Raw genomic sequence first — 15958 nt, 5'->3', positions numbered from 1 at the left:
GTCTGAGCGAAGGATTACCATCCTCTTCTCTCCCTTTATCTCTTAGTCTTACGACGCGACGGAGAGAACGATAGACGTGGAGAAGGCGGTGAAGCGAGGATGGGTTTGGTGGCTGATTCGATTCGTGAATGAAATATCCAATCAAATTCAAGCTCCGCCTGGCTTCAGCTGGCAAGCCCCGCCAGGCCCTATTTTGGCCAGTGCGCACTTAGGTTAGATACCTAGATACCTAAGCCTGTAACAGATACCTAACCGTAACAGGTAGCCGTAACAGGTACGCCAAAGCACATGATGATGTGGGAACCTTGTGGATCCTCAGGAATCCAGAATGGAGGCCTGTGATTGGTGGAATTGAGGAAAAACACGCAACAGCTAACTGTTCGTAAAACGCTGTATTTAAGCCCTTTTAGCAGTTTAGTTTTTACACCTTCAATTGATCAACTAGGTTTACCTTTCAACTCGTCTTGCGTGCCTTACGATTAAGGCAGCGAGGCCACGAAAGGAACCGCCACCAAAACGCACAACCTAAGCTTCCGCAACTGGATTGTGCAGTTGTGTGATATTCCCGTAGATGAGCTCTTGTCCGTATAAGTGAATATGTGTATGTAAGGACTGTTACCTCCTGTGGAGTACCTAGGTACCTAGGTTAGAGGTAGGTAAGGTAGGTACATATCTGGGTAGGTGAATAAGTGCTGTTACGCGTGCTAGAATAATATCTCAGTGCTACGCAATCTGGGAAATCCATTCCGCCGGGTTCAATGAATTTTCACCTTAGGTAATCAGCTACATCGGTACCTCTAGTCCCTACTTGACGGTGTTGCGCACGCCCGTCCTTCCCATTCCCCTCCAACCCACTGTCGATAGAGCCCATCGAGTTCGCTCGCTCGAGACCATATCGGTACTATCTCTCCCGTGTTCGAATCACCACTCCACGTATCCGGAGGGGCTTGACATCCGGCCATGTCCGCTGACGACCAGCAATTCCTGGACTTGGTCAGTTTCGTTTTTCTTCCCTTGCCGTGCCAAGCTTGAGGCCAGCTCGCCCTACGATTTTAATCGGGGGCTGGAGGAGCGCCGTAGACGGACAGGGGAAGAAAAAGAATGCGTAGCTAACGGCGGAGGCATGTGACACAGCTTTCGTCCATCCCCAACCAGATTCGACGATATTCTGGTGAGGTCGCCGAGTATATCGACAAGGCCGTCGACCAGGCCGCTGACAATATTCGCGATGCTCTGTCCTCGGCCGAGTGGGTGCCCGACTACCTGAGACCCATACCCCCGGCCCGTCCGCCTCCTGTCGAGATCGTGCCAGCTTCTACCTATGAGCGACTGCAGAATTGGTTCGCCCGCAACAAAGTCCTCGCTGGCATCGTAGTGGTGGGCGTGGGATATGTCACCTATAGGACAGTGCGCCACGGCAGGTTAACTCGCAAACCCCGCCGGGCGAAGCGTGCTCGGAATGGCGGAAGACTCGAGGTCGTCGTCATCGCCGGCTCGCCGTCCCTGCCGTTAACTAAATCACTATCTCTGGATATGGAGAGGAAGGGCTTTATCGTCTATGTTATGTGCAACACCATCGATGAAGAAGTGATCGTGCAGGGTCTATCTCGGCCTGACATCAAGCCGCTGGGCATCGATATCACCGATGTAAGTACCCATCTCCGCGACCACGTGGTGCACGCATTTGAGGGTTGCTGGTTGCTCCAGTGCACCATGAGACGAGCCCGTAACTGACCGAGCAATCCCAAATCTAGCCTCCCAGCGCCGGCTCATCCATCGAACGATTTGCTACTTACCTACAGACTCCACATGCCTCGGTTCCCCGTGCCAAAACTGGTTATCTATCCTTGAAGGCCGTTATCCTCATCCCCTCGTTAAACTACCAAACGTCGCCCATCGCTACCATCCCCCCTTCGAGCTTTGCCGACCTATTCAACACCCACCTCCTACATCCGATCCTCACCATCCAATCCTTCCTACCACTGCTCACGTCCAGACTAACGCCCCATGGCGAGACACCGGCGACACCCAAGGTGCTTGTCTTCACTCCATCCATCATCTCCTCTATCAACCCACCGTTCCACGCCCCAGAAGCTACCGTGTGCTCAGCCCTGTCCGCATTTACGGAAGTGCTGACGGCCGAGCTGCGACCGCTTGGTATCCCTGTCACGCACATCCAACTCGGAACCTTCGACTTCACAAGCTTTACTCCATCTCGGAACTTGTCGGCCCCCGAACTGCTCCCCGCCGCCGAGGCTCGCCAATGGCCCGAGTCGGCGCGTCAGGCATACGCTAAGAACTACGTCAACCAGTCCGCGTCGGTCATTTCGGGAGGGCGCATCCGCGGCTTGCGCGGGAGCTCGCTCCGCGACTTGCACAACACCGTATTCGATGTCATCGACAGGTCTGAGCAGAGCGACGTTGTGCGCATCGGCCTCGGCGCCGGCCTGTACGGTTTCGTCGGCCGCTGGGCTCCCCGGGGCCTCGTCTCCTGGATGATGGGCATCAGGAAGGTCGACGAGCTCAGCGCCTGGGAGAGCTCCTACACCGGGAGTGGCAGCGAGAACGGCGGGAGCGAAAACGGCGAGGCCAGCCAGAACGGCGAGGCCAGCGAGTTCATCCCCGTAACTAAGGAAGACGAAGTCGTGCACGGCGCGCACAATGTCTGGAAATAATAGGAAGGGTTTTTTGCTTATACAAGTAAACTCGGTAGTATGCAGGCGCTTGTTCGCGGGGTATCTAGGGTGGTTACGAATTGTATATACGAAGACATGACACTCCCTGCTATGCTTGGGCACTCTTCACCTCTTTTCTTACACGGATAGGAGACTGCTAGGTCGAGGATAGACTTCCGGAACGATGAATTGAATGGTCTCTACACTAGCCGCTGAAAGATGGAGTAGTGAGGACTGAAGACTGTATAGGTGGTCGTCGAGGTCTGTATTTGAGGATACATCCCTCCCTGCGATGATGCTGAAACGCCCATCTAGAGTAGTCTATCATCACTTACCCGTAGTCCTGCTACCGTATCGTGCCCATCGATGCTATTCTACCACGGAGGTACCTTTCTAGGGCAGCTAGCTACATATCTATCCGCGAGCCATTTTCTTGGCTCGCTGTATTATACCGTGTATTGTGCCATACTTTTGGGAGAGCAAATCAGCTCAACGCGAGACGAATTTGGGCGTCATTTGCATGAGAGCGTTGGCGGCAAACGGGGGCCTGCGTCTTGTCGGGCCATGTTCGGCCCGAAAGCATCCCCCTCTGGCCGGGTATAGCATCGCAATCCTATCATCTATTTTTTTTCTCATTCCCCTGTCCACGTAGAACTTCACAGCCTTGATCATCTTGAGCCTCCCTTAGTGATGTCCCCTCCCCCGTCCGAATTTCCTGTCGCCCCTGCCCCTCCAGCGGCCGCCCCGCCCGCCGAACCTCTCGCCCCTGCCGCCCCTGTCGTCGCGGTCGCCGCGCCGGCCGCCGAAGTCCCTAGCGTCGTCGTCGGCGCCGTGGTCGTCGCGACGGCCGAAGCCGGGCGGCTGCTGGGGGTCGTCGGGCGGGAGCTCGGCCTTGGCGACGGGCTTCTCGAGGTTGGTGTCCCAGCGGGGGTGGGCGCCCTCGCGACAGGCGCGGCCGTCGGGGCAGAAGCCGGCGAGGTAGCAGGGGCAGAGCTTGCGGCGGACGTGCTTCTTGCTGCAGGTCGGGCCGAGGGGGCAGAAGCCGCGCTCGTAGTGGGGGCAGGGCGGCAGCTTGGACTGCGGGTCGATGTGCAGGTAGAGACACTCGTCGCCGTTGGAGCAGTAGCCGTTGCGCACGAAGAAATTGCACTCGGGCATCTTGCGCAGGTTGTACTCGTGCAGGAACTCGCAGCTGTCGCCCTTCTTGCACAACGCGCGCAACCAGTGCTTGCACACGAGCGAGTTGTAGCTCGTGTTGTTGACGCCGCCGCCGCCCCCGAGGTACCCGCCGCCCCCGCCGCCGCCCGGCTGCCCGTTGGCCGCCGACACGTGCCGGTCCGGGCACGCCGCCGCGCCCAGCGGGCAGTGCCCGGCGACGAACGCCTTGCAGATCGGCCGGTTCGGGGGGAATCCGTGCCCATAGGTGGCGCGTAGGAAGGGCGAGAAGCTGAACGTGTATCGGGGCGCCCGGTGGTCGAGGATCTGCTGGGCCAGCTGCGAGGGAGCGGCGGGAGGCGGCGGTGCGGATGTTTTCGTGGTGGTCGCCATGACGGGCGATTTGGTGTCGTGCGTTCGTATTATCGGTTATCGGTTGCCGGTGTCATTTACGGAACTAGTGCTAGACGGAATCCCTCTCTCTAGGTGGAATCGAGTCGTCGGGATGTGGACGCGTGTTTAGTTTGGTATCGACGAACGCGACACACGAATTCCTCGCAGATGGTAAGTAATGTGTAGGGAGTTAGGAGGTTGCGCAGAAGGTTAGAAGGAAGACCTGTCTGTGTTGCAGGCTTGAATCGAAGATGGAGACACGTACCTACGATAAATGCATTTCACGCGGATACCCACATATCATTTTACTAAGAGATTTATTCTACCATGGGAACTTTATACGAGATATTTGTCAAAGCCAAGATTGCATAAGCAGCGCGACACCCACGTCTATGAGTACTATCCCCTTGACGACAGACTTTCCAAGCTACGTACTCCAATGCCGCCCTCGGCCCTCCGCTCCCCCAGTCTCCTGCAGTCTTCCCCAGTTCAGCGGGACACGAAGCATCGAAATTCGTAAACCAAGCCTTCCAAGACTTGATCCGCGGACGGGATCGGCATTGCATGAAGGTGCGGGGATGGAGACGGACAGCTATTTCTTTGCTGGCTCCTCTCAGCGGCCGTCTTGCGCAATCCCCTTCCAACAACATTACCCTTCTCCACGAAGCCGCTGATCTCGAGTTACGAGCTGTCCCTATATCCTCTATTTCTCTAAGACATGATCAACTCAGTGAACCTTAGGCGGGTGTTTCAAAAACGGTTCACCTGAACACTCACTACCTAAGCCCCTAAGCCTTACCCATGAGCTAGGTACGCAGGACGTATGCTACTACCTTTAATCCGCCCGTCTTTGCTAGGCTCACTTAGGCAGGTATTCGGACGCGCACATGCCCAGCTTGCCATCTCGGTACTACATCACCTCCGGATAGAGGCCCTATAGGTTGGTGTGTGCCTGATCTCAGACTAGTCCCGCCTTACTGGCCGACGACCAGCCTCCAGCTCGACTCTCGCCGACTGTATTATACGCTTGCCTCTCTCTTGAGCTAAACCTCTTCATCCAGGTTGCATCGGGTTACTAAGTGTAACAAAACGCACAAGTGGTTTGTCTCTAACTCCTGATGGAGACGGTCAAATCAATAATAGGCCGAGGCCTGCTGCCGAGCGACGGGGACGGCCCGTTCCTCGCCGCCGAATATTTTACCGAGCCTTCTTGGATTGTTGCATCTGCCAGATCCTCTTCTAGTTGGGCCGCGGCCTGGTACCTTCAGTTGGGGTCCTCATCGCGGATTCTCTTATTTACGAGCGTCGTCTGCTCCCTCTCTCTCACCGTGGCATGGCGCCGTGGAGCATTGAATCGAAGCACGATGATTCGAGCTGTAATCATGATCTTCCTCACCCTGCTCCTCGTTTTCCTCTCGGAAGAAAATGCTCTGGTCACCGCCGAAGATGAATCGGACGTCGGCCAACCCGTGATTCCCAATGTCATCGACCCCGAGGCTGTGAACCCCCAGTCTGTGTGTCCAGGGTACACGGCTTCCAACGTGCGGACCACCAACAACGGATTAACGGCAGATCTTACACTGGCGGGGGATGCCTGCAATGTCTATGGGACTGATATTGAAGCTCTAAGCCTCACCGTTGAATATCAGGCGGCAGATAGGCTACATGTCGAAATCCTACCTCGCTATGTTGGTCCCGAGAATTACACATGGTTCATTCTACCCGAAGAGCTGATCCCCAAGCCACATGCCGAAGGGGACGACGACTACGCCTCGCGTAGCGATCTTGAATTCTCTTGGAACAACGAGCCAACCTTCTCTTTCAAAATTACTAGGAAGAGCAGCCAAGACGTATTGTTCTCCACCGAAGGCTCCGAGTTGGTGTACGAGGACCAGTTCATTGAATTTGGATCATCCTTGCCTGAGAGCTATAACCTCTACGGCCTTGGTGAGGTTATCCATGGCTTCCGGCTCGGCAACAACCTCACCCGTAGGACATCCATCTTCCCCTACTGCGCTAGTTGCTGTGTTGTCTAACCATTTCAGGGACCCTTTTCGCTGCGGACGTGGGTGATATCATAGACGCAAATATTTACGGGAATCATCCCATATATCTCGATACACGTTATTTTGAAGTAGATCAGGATACCGGAGCATTGAAGTACGCCCCTAACGCGACGGATAAGTCGGTTCAGTATAAATCATACACCCATGGTGTCTTCCAACGCAATGCACATGCGCAGGAGGTCTTGCTACGGGAATCCAACATTACTTGGAGAGCCCTCGGCGGCGACATTGATCTCTACTTCTACCAAGGCCCATCTCAAGACAAAGTCACCAAGTCGTACCAGAAGAGCGCCATCGGATTGCCGGCTATGCAACAGTATTGGACCTTCGGGTATCACCAGTGCAGATGGGGCTACGCAAATTGGAGCCACCTTCAAGACGTCATCAACAACTTCGCGAGGAACGAGATTCCCCTCGAAACCATATGGAGTAAGCACCCTTCGTGCCGCTATTTGCGCGGGCAGGTTGATTATCGTAGTCTCTACTGACTGGTTGGAAGGCGATATCGACTATATGAAATCCTACCGGGACTTCGAAAACGATCCGATCAACTTCCCGTACAGTGAGGGCGCCGACTTTATATCTCAGCTACACAAGAATAATCAGCACTACGTCCCTATTATTGATTCGGCTATCTATGCCCCCGACCTTGATAACGAGGACGACGCCTACCCGTCTTTCAATCGCGGTCTGAAGAATGACGCCTTCTTGCTGAACCCGGACGGATCCGTCTATATTGGGATGGTCTGGCCGGGCTACACTGGTATGTTCTCTTGTCTTTTGACTTGTGTGTCCGTTTGTGCTCATGATGCCTAGTCTTCCCAGACTGGATCGGCTCTCTCTTCAACGGCACTGGAGCGAATGAATGGTGGATCTCGGAAGTTGCCGAATACTTTAACAAGATAAGATTCGACGGGATATGGATCGATATGTCGGAGGTCGCATCGTTCTGCGTCGGTAGTTGTGGTAGTGACAACAGACATATCGACCCTGTCCACCCTCGTCTCCCATCACGAGACGACAAAAAAACCACGGAAACAATTCCTGCGAAAGCGTCAGCGTCCGCAAAAGATTCATATCTTCGCACGACCCCAACTCCAGGCATTCGTAACGTCAATTGGCCCCCGTATACCATAAACAATTTCCACGGTGATATGGCCGTTCACGCTGTCAGCCCTAACGCAACCCACCACGGTGGTATTCTGGAGTACGATGTTCATAACTTGTATGGACATCAGATCCTAAACGCTACTTACCATGCGCTCCTGAACATCTTTCCCACAAAGCGGCCATTCATAATCGGGAGGTCTCAATTCGCTGGCTCTGGAAAATGGGCTGGTCACTGGGGGTAAGGTAAACCGATATGTTGACGTCCGCAAGGTTGCTGACTATGTTTCATAGCGGTGATAATTACTCTCTCTGGGCGTACATGTTCTTTACCATCCCCCAAGCGCTCTCCTTCTCCCTTTTCGGTATTCCCATGTTTGGCCCTGACACGTGTGGGTTCTCAAACGACGCCGACGCGGAGCTGTGCTCTCGTTGGACACAGCTTTCTGCATTCTTCCCTTTCTACCGGAACCATAACGTGATCGGAGCCGCAAGCCAGGAGCCATACGTGTGGCCGGAGGTGGCGGAGGCCGCGCGAACAGCCATGAAGATCCGCTATGCGCTACTCCCGTACATATACACTACCTTCTACCTCAGCCATTCGACCGGCTCCACGACAATGCGTGCCCTAGCTTGGGAGTTCCCTAATGAGCCCTGGCTTGCGGATGCCGATCGACAGTTCCTTCTGGGCGATGCCATTTTGGTGACTCCCTGCTTGGTTCAGGGTGCCACCACCGTTGATGGCGTTTTCCCGGGGGTGGGATCAGGCACCGTCTGGTACGACTGGTACAACCAGACGGCCATCACGGGCGTCGCAGCTGGGCAAAATGTCACTATTGGCGCGCCGCTGGGTCACATCCCGGTCTATATTCGAGGTGGGAGTGTGATACCATTACAGGAACCGGGTCTTACTACCGCGGCAGTCAGAGCGAGCCCTTGGAGCCTGCTCATAGCTCTAGATGGTAACGGCCATGCTAGAGGGGGGCTCTATATTGACGACGGCGAGAGCCTCACCCCCAACTCTACCACGTGGGTTGATGTAAGTACTCCGCATCTCACACCGCTGTACCATTTATTGATTCTAGTTCAGTTCCTGGTCGAAGACTCGTTGTTGAAAGCATCCCCGCGGGGAGACTTCGTAGATACGAATGCGCTGAGCAACGTGACGATTATGGGAGCAGACAGCTCCATCTCTAGGGTTACATTGAACGGGAAGGAGATCGACGCCAGTGCGTGGGATCTCAAGAAGGCAGATGGTGCCCTGAGGATCACGGGCTTAAATGCGTTGACGGCGGGCGGCGCGTGGAGCCGGGAGTGGACTCTGAGCTGGTCCTAACCCCAACCAGAACGACGGCTTAGAAATAAGCCGAGACACTGTTCACACATTCCCGTCAGCAACAGATCGATGGATTATACGTAAGCATCCGTTGCCAGGAGCGCAACCAATCGGAGTGTCAACATACGGGCAGAGTCTTCCTAATCGGGCAATATACGTGGATGACGTTACCTGGGAGTTGTCAGTTGAAGACGGTGCCGACTCGGTATTCAGTCAAGTCTCGTCCTCGATTCGTGTTCGAATACTCGAGGTGGAGCGAGGGAGGTCTCAGTATGAGTATTTATGAGTTGTATTGATATTTAGGTATCTGAGTCCCAAATAGCCAGCGCCGCACAATTCACATTCTGCTAAAACAGCATACACCCGTTACCCAGGTCCGGTTACACCCAAATAGAACCACAACTCCGATCAAGACAAACCTTCAGCTAACCCTTTCTCTAGTCAACTACCACATTCTTACTAAGCCTTCTTAAGAGCGCTCTTCGCAACAACCAGGTCTCCGATAGTCGAGATTGGCACGTTGCCCATGATGTCGAAGACGGTGACGGCAGCCAGAAAGTCGCGACCGATCCAGTTGCGTAGCTCGACCGCCATCAGCGAGTCGACGCCGTAGCTAGATAGCGGCTTGTTGAGTTCGACATCGTCGGGCGAGATGCCCAGCGATCGCGCTAGCTTCAATGCGAGCGCCCGGATCACCACCTGGATCTGCTCGGCTGAGTCGCCAGCCGCGGCACGGAATGCCCCCGCAGGACCCTCGCCTGCGTCATGATGCGCGGCCTCGCGGCCGCCGAGGACGAACGAGAACGGCTCGAACAGCGGGCGCGCGAGCATGACGGGTGGCGAGATACCGCGCGAGATGAAGTCAGCCGGCTCGCGGAACCCGAACAGGCGCTGGCTGGAGGCGCGCTCGGAGGATGCTGAGGCCGGCGAGGCCGGCTGTGGCTCCGCGGGGTCGCAGCAGAGAGTGAGCAAGGCGAGCAGCTCGCTGTCGTCGAGCTTTTGCATGTCGTCCTGGTGCTTCCGCTGGCGCTGGTATGCCTGGTTCTCGGCGACGATACCTATGTTGCGCATCCAGCCAACGTCGATGGAGGTCGCGCGGCGGCCCCGTGCAACGCGATGCCGCGCGACTGCGTCCTGGCACGCGCACCCAGCGGCGTAGTTGGACTGGCCGAGGGCACCGATGACACCGTTGAGCGAAGACAGCAGGATGAAGAAATCGAGGTCCTCGGGCAGGAGGCGGTCGAGGTTGACGGAGGACCAGACCTTGGACTTGATGGTCAGGTCCCATTGGGCGTGCGTCATGTTCTCGAACACGGCATCCTGCAGCACCATCGCGCCGTTGATGCATCCCTTGACGGGCGGCATCGTGGCCGCGCAGTCCGCGAGGACCTTGGCGAGCGACTCGACCGACGACACGTCGCACTTGGGCGCGACGATGTTGACGCCACGCGCCGTCAGCTCAGCGATGACGTCGACGGCCGCCTTGCTGGATGCGCCCGATCGCGAGGGCGCGATGATGTGCTTCGCGCCTCTGTCTGCCATCCACTTCATGATGGCGCGACCTAGACCGCCTGACCCCCCCGCAATCACGTAGGACGCGTCCTCTTTGAATATCCACGGCCGTCGCTCCACGAGGAATTGCTAGATGAAATGAGTCAGTTTACTGCTACCGCCCTAAGAAATTTCGCGCGGAGATCGTCGTTACTTACCGGGACTACGTCTGAGGGCTCGATGTTGATGATAATACGCCCTATGTTCTTTCCATCTTGGAGAAGACGGAAGGCTTCTTCGGCCTTAGACACCGGGTAGGGATGTAGAGGGCCAGGGTGCTGCACCTCTCCCTTGGCCAGCAGGTCGATTGTGGCCTTTAGGAGCTCCGAGGTCAGATCGGGGTTCGTGATGACGACGTGGCGCAAGTCGACCGCCGAGTAGCTGACGTTCTTCGCGAAGCCGGCCATAGGAAGGGAGGAATTAGCCCTAATGTCCACAACGCCGATCTCCACAAAGCGACCAAAGGGTGCCATACACTCCCATGTCAGCCGCAAGCTATCTCCAGAGAGCGAGTTGAGCACGACATCAACGCCATACCCGTTCGTAACTCGCTTAACGCCCTGGGCGAAGGAGGTATTTCGACTGTTGAAGATGTGGTCGTCGGGGATGCCGAAAGTATCTTTAAGGAACTGTCTCTTATTCTCGGAGCCGACAGTAGCAAAGATCTCGGCGCCCCTCATCTTAGCCATCCAGACGGCCATCTGACCTGTGCTTCCCGCGGCTGAGTGGATGAGGACTTTATCCCCCTTCCGTACTCGGGCAATATCGATCATCGAGTAGTAGGCCGTCATGCCAGGCACCAAGATGGAGGCGGCCGCATCGAAGGATATGCCGTCAGGGATCTTGATGACGGCCTTATCGACGGCACGCGGATGCGTGCGCATGCAGTCTATCGAGAGCATGCAGACTCGGTCACCCGGCTTGATCTCGGGATCGCAATCGGGACCTACCCTCGTCACGACACCGGCACAGTCGACTCCCAGCTCGTTCTCCTCAAGGCGACCCAGCGCGCACAATACGTCGCGGAAGTTGAGGCCAAACGACTTGGCCTCGATCTCGACATCGTGAGAGCCAAGGTCGAGCTGAGTTCTGGGGTCTTCCACGAGCTGGAATGAGTCAAGGGTTCCGGGGGTGCCGACAACCAACTTCAACGCCGGTCCCTCGGAGAAGGGCCTCTGCCGCAGCTGCGGGACCAGGAGGGATCGCAGCTGTTCATTCCTGTCGACGTCTTCAGCAATGCGACCGGTTGTCAGCTGTCCCTTCTGCACGATATACTCGAGCTCGGGAGCCCCCGATTCGAAGCCTGCTCTGTATGCCTTGGCGATGTACTGCGCGTATTGCTCGGCGGTCTCGCCTTGGGATTCAATCGAGAGCGAGATGACGTGCTTGTCGCTTTCCTCGTTCCGAATGGATCTCAAGAATCCTTCCGAAACCCAGTACTGGGGGTACTCCTCGTCCTTATAGTCTGTCGAGGTAACCCAAAGTAGCTTATGCGTCCTCTTTAGCATGTCCTGGAGGAGCCGCATTGTCTCTTCGGTTAGCGTGGAAAGGAAGGGCTTGCTCATCTCGGCAATATAGATGACAGTATCATCCTTCTTCAGCTCAGTAGATCGAACCTGGCTCAACGGTACAATTCGGACTTCACTTTCCGGCGACTGGACTATGGTAGAGTGAATCAAGTTGGCCATCTCAGTCTGCGTGTCGGACTGGCCATCGACGACCAGGACAAGCTCCGGCTTAGTTTTCGAGTCCGGCACTTCTTCGACAGCCTTCGATACGATGACGCTAAACATGTGGCACGCCTCGCTCACGTAGTCTCTGAGGACAATATCATTCCCGGAGAAGCCTGTCCACTTCAAAACATCGTCCCATTTCTCGTCAGGGATCACAGGAGACATGCCTCGCCACTCTTCCCTACGGCCCCACCATCCAGGTACCAGGCCGAACGTGAAGTTCGTCGTGACGTCGTGAGGCTGGATAGCCTCGAGTAGGAGCAAGTGCCCGCCCGGCTTGAGAACTTTGCGCACGTTCTTCATCGTCGTGAGCAAGTCCTCGGTCGCGTGTAGGACGCTTCCAGCAATGACCAAATCATACGAAGCGTGGCCAATGCCCTGGCTGTCAGGACTGCGCTTCATATCGAACGTCTTGAAGGTCATCCGGTCCTTAAAGTCTCGCCACTTAGCAGTGGCCCTCTCGAAGAAGGCGGGCGAGACGTCAGTGTACGTGTATTCCGAGAACTTGACGGACCCGCTCCTTTTCTCGAGTTCATGTAGGGCAGCGATGACACGAGCCGTCATACCACCGGTTCCGGCTCCGACTTCGAGGATGCGCAGACCAGGGCGCTCGTGGCTGGCTAAGTCCAAGAAGTTCAACATCCGCTGGTCACAGACGTGCTCGAACATGTCCGCATAAAATCGGTCCGCCAAGTCCGAGCCGAAGATAACCTCGAGGGCTTCAACCTTACCAGTAAGAATATCAAACAGACGGCGGACGACAGTCGTGTATAGCTTCCAAGGCGGGCTGTCGGTTTCAATCTCTACCAAGAGGCGTTCCAGTTCTTCTTCGCTCAACTCCTCGGCAATTCGAGAGCTCGGGATCTTCTCAAGGTGATGTTCCAGCCAGTCCACGTGTCTTTTCTGGGACTCGGGAACTTTCTGTCGATTTTCACCAGACAGCTGCTTCACTGTTCTAGCGACGACCCTGTCCAGCGTGAGAGCCACCTTTTCGTAGTGGGCCAGCACGGCGTCTTCGTCTTTAACGACGGTGTGAACATTGATTGCGGCGGCCAGCTGCTCCGGCTCTAGCAAGCTTAGCTGAGGCTTCCACTCGAGGTTGTACATCAGCTTCTTAGCAGCCTGACTGCCTTCGCTAATTCCCGAAACCGTCGCAAATACCATCTTCCCCATAGTGCACAAGACAGTCCCATCGTCTGCTAGGGCATAGATGATACCGCCATCACTCTCCCGGTCACCCCTGACCTCTGACGCGGCCATGTAGCGAACGGAGGAGGTGTGAGGCCGCTGCCATCCGGTAGGCGAGAACCACGCGTCGTGGAGGCGGACGGGTATGGTTGTAGCAGACGACAGGGACAGTCCCAGGGTGGTGCTCACGCGCAGCACGTGAAAGGCGGTGTCAAGGACGATAGGGTGGAGAAGACTGGTCGTCTGCTTCACTCTGGAGAGGTCGACGCGTGCGATGGTGTTCTCTTTACCGTCCCATCGGATATCATCCAAGACTCGGAACGCATCCCCATACTCTAAGCCGTGCTGAGAAGCATCGTCGTAGAAGATCTGCGAGTCAACTGGCCTCGTGCACAGCGCTTCAGTTCGCTTGAACTCGCCGGCGACACGCACGTGGGCCTGCCTGCGCTCCTCCCGGAGATCGGCGTGCGTGGTGTCTTCATACTCGACTTGGATGCTCGCTTTGAAACACTCGGTCCATCGGTTCTCGTAGTATGAGTATATCGATATATCCGACCAGGTGGACTCTTTCTCGTACGGCCTCTTCACAGGCCGCAGGTGAAGCATCGTCTCAGTCCTATCTTCCCAGGCCTCCTTGACAATGATTGGACTCATGAAGTGAGCTTCTTTGACAAAGTAACCGGATATCACGCGGCCGGGAGGGCACAAGTGCTGGACCGCTTCCATCGCCATCACCAGCATACCAGCCGCAGGGTAGATGACGGTACCGCTAATTACGTGGTCGCCGATCCATGGCGTCGACTCGACGCTTAGGAAGTTCCGCCATCTTGGCTCCAGAGGGTTCCAGTCAAAGAACCGCGCGCCGAGCGTCTCCCCCACCACCGGCTCGCGTGTTCTGAAATCGCGACTCAATCGCGACTCGGCCCAGTACGTTTTCGAGTGGTCAAAGGGATATTCGGGGCAGTCGACTAAGAAACGACGCGGCAACTGACCAGACACGTCATGGTTGGCCGCTGGAATGGAGACCGAGTAGCCGAGCGAAAACAACAAGCCCAGAAGCTCTAAGGTGGTTTGCAATGCCGAGTGAGATCGATGTAGAACGTAAGTGTAGCGGACCTGCTGCTTCTTGTTTCCTGCCTTGGCCAGCGTATCCTGAACCGGCCTGCGCAGGGCTGGGTGAGGGCCGACCTCGATGAGATCCGTAATGCGCCCTATCCCGACTTTCAACGTAGAAGTCTTCTGTGTGAGAAGATGGACAGCGTCGGAGAATCGAACGGGAGATACCATATTATCGACCCAGTATTGAGCTGTCGCCAAAGTAGCTGGCCGAACTGGCTGGCCGGTTACCGATGAGACCATCGGAATTGACGTCTTGACATTCTTGGAGTTTCCGCCATCTAGAGAACCCATCTGGCGCGCATACTCATCCGCGATCTGAGACATGGATGGCGAGTGGTACGCAACCCCAGTCTTCAGTTTCTGAGCGAAGATGCCGTCCTTGTCAAGCTTCTTCTTCAATACGTCGATGGCCGCCTCGTTTCCAGAGAGCGTACAATTTAAGGGGCTGTTAACGCAAGCAATGCCGATCTTAGCCACCACATCGGCGTTTCCGGTGCTCTCCAGGTACCCCTTGACATCCTCCTCAGTCAGGTTTACAGATATCATGGCCTCGGGAGTGAAGCTGGTGGCCCTGAGCTTTCCAGCCAGCTGTCCACGGAAATAGGACACCTTGCATGCTGACACGAGTGATAGCGCGCCGCACGCGTAGCTATTGAACGAGTTATGTTAGAACAGTCAACGTCTCATTTGCGATAGGAAACTGGAAATGGCTTACGCAGCGGCGATTTCGCCAGATGAATGTCCAACGACAGCTTTAGGAACCACACTGAAGTCCTTCAGCAACTCGATCAGGCCTATCTGCACGGCAGTTGACAGGGGCTGGCTGTATTCGGGACGATCGATGTGGTCCTCGTTACGGAGCTCATCTATCGAAACATTAGCAGCTGCGTGTTTTTGCTCAGAAGCTAGGCATCCGCCTACCAAATATCGACCATGTACATCCCAGACCCCGGTATATTTCATCGATCCGGAGAATGGTCTCCTCGAAAAGAGGATACTGGAGCAGATCAAGACCCATGTCAACATACTGTGCCCCCTGGCCGGTAAAAACAAACGCTATGCCAGTTTCGGTCGGGCTTCGTGTTGGTTTGGAGGTCGCTAGACGCACGTCCTGACCCGCAGGCCCATCGTTGACAACAGCGAAGGCCTTCCAGAGCATATTACTTCTCCGGGTAGCCAGGGTGAACGCGAGATCGTCGAGCTTGCTTAGGCTACCCAAGATTTCGTCTTTGTAGAAGGTCTGGTATTGGTCGATCACGCGTCTAAGCGCCTTCTCGTCCGCAGCGGACCACACCAGGAGCCTGCTCGTAGGTCCACGGTGATGGAACCCATTCGTGCCATTCGTTCCACTCGTTCCATTTGTCCCGTTAGTACCGTTGGGCTTCCCATTGGTGGCGTGAGCTTCACCGTTGGTTTTAATAGCACCATTTGTATGCGAGGCTCCATTAGTCCCATTGAGATGAGGTGAGTATTTTGATCCCGAGGCTGACGCGATCGTGCAGTGGTTCCCGATCAGTCTCTTGTCCTGCAAGTAATGAAGGGCATCATCCAGAATAACATGGACGTTGGTTCCGCCAAACCCAAATGAGTTTACCGATATACGCCTCACGCCTTCACTCGGCCAGGGGATATTCT

General features: G+C 55.7%; 4 protein-coding genes across 4 annotated transcripts; 2 read left to right on the top strand and 2 right to left on the bottom strand.

The window, feature by feature from the left end:
- The first annotated feature begins 759 nt into the window (after window positions 1–759).
- On the top strand, window positions 760–2858 carry GGS23DRAFT_312510 (DUF1776-domain-containing protein). Its single transcript, XM_051512799.1, has 3 exons — window positions 760–993; window positions 1135–1647; window positions 1755–2858. The coding sequence occupies exons 1-3, from the start codon at window positions 961–963 to the stop codon at window positions 2673–2675; spliced, it is 1467 nt and encodes a 488-aa protein (XP_051368253.1). The 5' UTR covers window positions 760–960; the 3' UTR covers window positions 2676–2858.
- A 460-nt stretch (window positions 2859–3318) lies between these two features.
- GGS23DRAFT_312515 (uncharacterized protein) lies at window positions 3319–4549 on the bottom strand. Its single transcript, XM_051512800.1, has 2 exons — window positions 4489–4549; window positions 3319–4384 (listed from the first exon to the last, which is right to left on the bottom strand). The coding sequence occupies exon 2, from the start codon at window positions 4221–4223 to the stop codon at window positions 3360–3362; it is 864 nt and encodes a 287-aa protein (XP_051368252.1). The 5' UTR covers window positions 4224–4384; window positions 4489–4549; the 3' UTR covers window positions 3319–3359.
- Window positions 4550–4606: 57 nt separating this feature from the next.
- Window positions 4607–9133, top strand: GGS23DRAFT_584883 (glycoside hydrolase family 31 protein). Its single transcript, XM_051517348.1, has 8 exons — window positions 4607–5044; window positions 5095–5167; window positions 5285–6212; window positions 6269–6718; window positions 6789–7052; window positions 7106–7637; window positions 7691–8435; window positions 8487–9133. Exons 3-8 carry the CDS (start codon window positions 5342–5344, stop codon window positions 8730–8732), a joined length of 3108 nt encoding a protein of 1035 aa, XP_051368251.1. The 5' UTR covers window positions 4607–5044; window positions 5095–5167; window positions 5285–5341; the 3' UTR covers window positions 8733–9133.
- Window positions 9134–14972, bottom strand: GGS23DRAFT_584878 (uncharacterized protein). Its single transcript, XM_051517347.1, has 2 exons — window positions 10442–14972; window positions 9134–10373 (listed from the first exon to the last, which is right to left on the bottom strand). The coding sequence occupies exons 1-2, from the start codon at window positions 14867–14869 to the stop codon at window positions 9192–9194; spliced, it is 5610 nt and encodes a 1869-aa protein (XP_051368250.1). The 5' UTR covers window positions 14870–14972; the 3' UTR covers window positions 9134–9191.
- Window positions 14973–15958: the final 986 nt, after the last annotated feature.

This window comes from Durotheca rogersii (genome assembly GCF_024521655.1).
Source record: "Durotheca rogersii strain YMJ 92031201 chromosome Unknown GGS23scaffold_31, whole genome shotgun sequence".
Lineage (NCBI taxonomy): Eukaryota > Fungi > Ascomycota > Sordariomycetes > Xylariales > Xylariaceae > Durotheca > Durotheca rogersii.
This window is presented reverse-complemented; position numbering and strand designations above follow the sequence as displayed.

What these genes read in the sequence shown, in the direction of transcription:
- GGS23DRAFT_312510 (XM_051512799.1), top strand. Translation starts at nt 961, where the DNA reads ATGTCCGCTGACGACCAGCAATTCCTGGACTTG. An exon ending in ACCAGCAATTCCTGGACTTG is followed by an intron (nt 994 to 1,134) that starts GTCAGTTTCGTT and finishes CATGTGACACAG; the next exon opens with CTTTCGTCCATCCCCAACCA. An exon ending in TGGGCATCGATATCACCGAT is followed by an intron (nt 1,648 to 1,754) that starts GTAAGTACCCAT and finishes TCCCAAATCTAG; the next exon opens with CCTCCCAGCGCCGGCTCATC.
- GGS23DRAFT_312515 (XM_051512800.1), bottom strand. Translation starts at nt 4,223, where the DNA reads ATGGCGACCACCACGAAAACATCCGCACCGCCGCCTCCCGCCGCTCCC.
- GGS23DRAFT_584883 (XM_051517348.1), top strand. Translation starts at nt 5,342, where the DNA reads ATGGAGACGGTCAAATCAATAATAGGCCGAGGCCTGCTGCCGAGCGAC. An exon ending in GCTCGGCAACAACCTCACCC is followed by an intron (nt 6,213 to 6,268) that starts GTAGGACATCCA and finishes TAACCATTTCAG; the next exon opens with GGACCCTTTTCGCTGCGGAC. An exon ending in TCCCCTCGAAACCATATGGA is followed by an intron (nt 6,719 to 6,788) that starts GTAAGCACCCTT and finishes ACTGGTTGGAAG; the next exon opens with GCGATATCGACTATATGAAA.
- GGS23DRAFT_584878 (XM_051517347.1), bottom strand. Translation starts at nt 14,869, where the DNA reads ATGATATCTGTAAACCTGACTGAGGAGGATGTCAAGGGGTACCTGGAG. An exon ending in AGCCCTCAGACGTAGTCCCG is followed by an intron (nt 10,374 to 10,441) that starts GTAAGTAACGAC and finishes CATTTCATCTAG; the next exon opens with CAATTCCTCGTGGAGCGACG.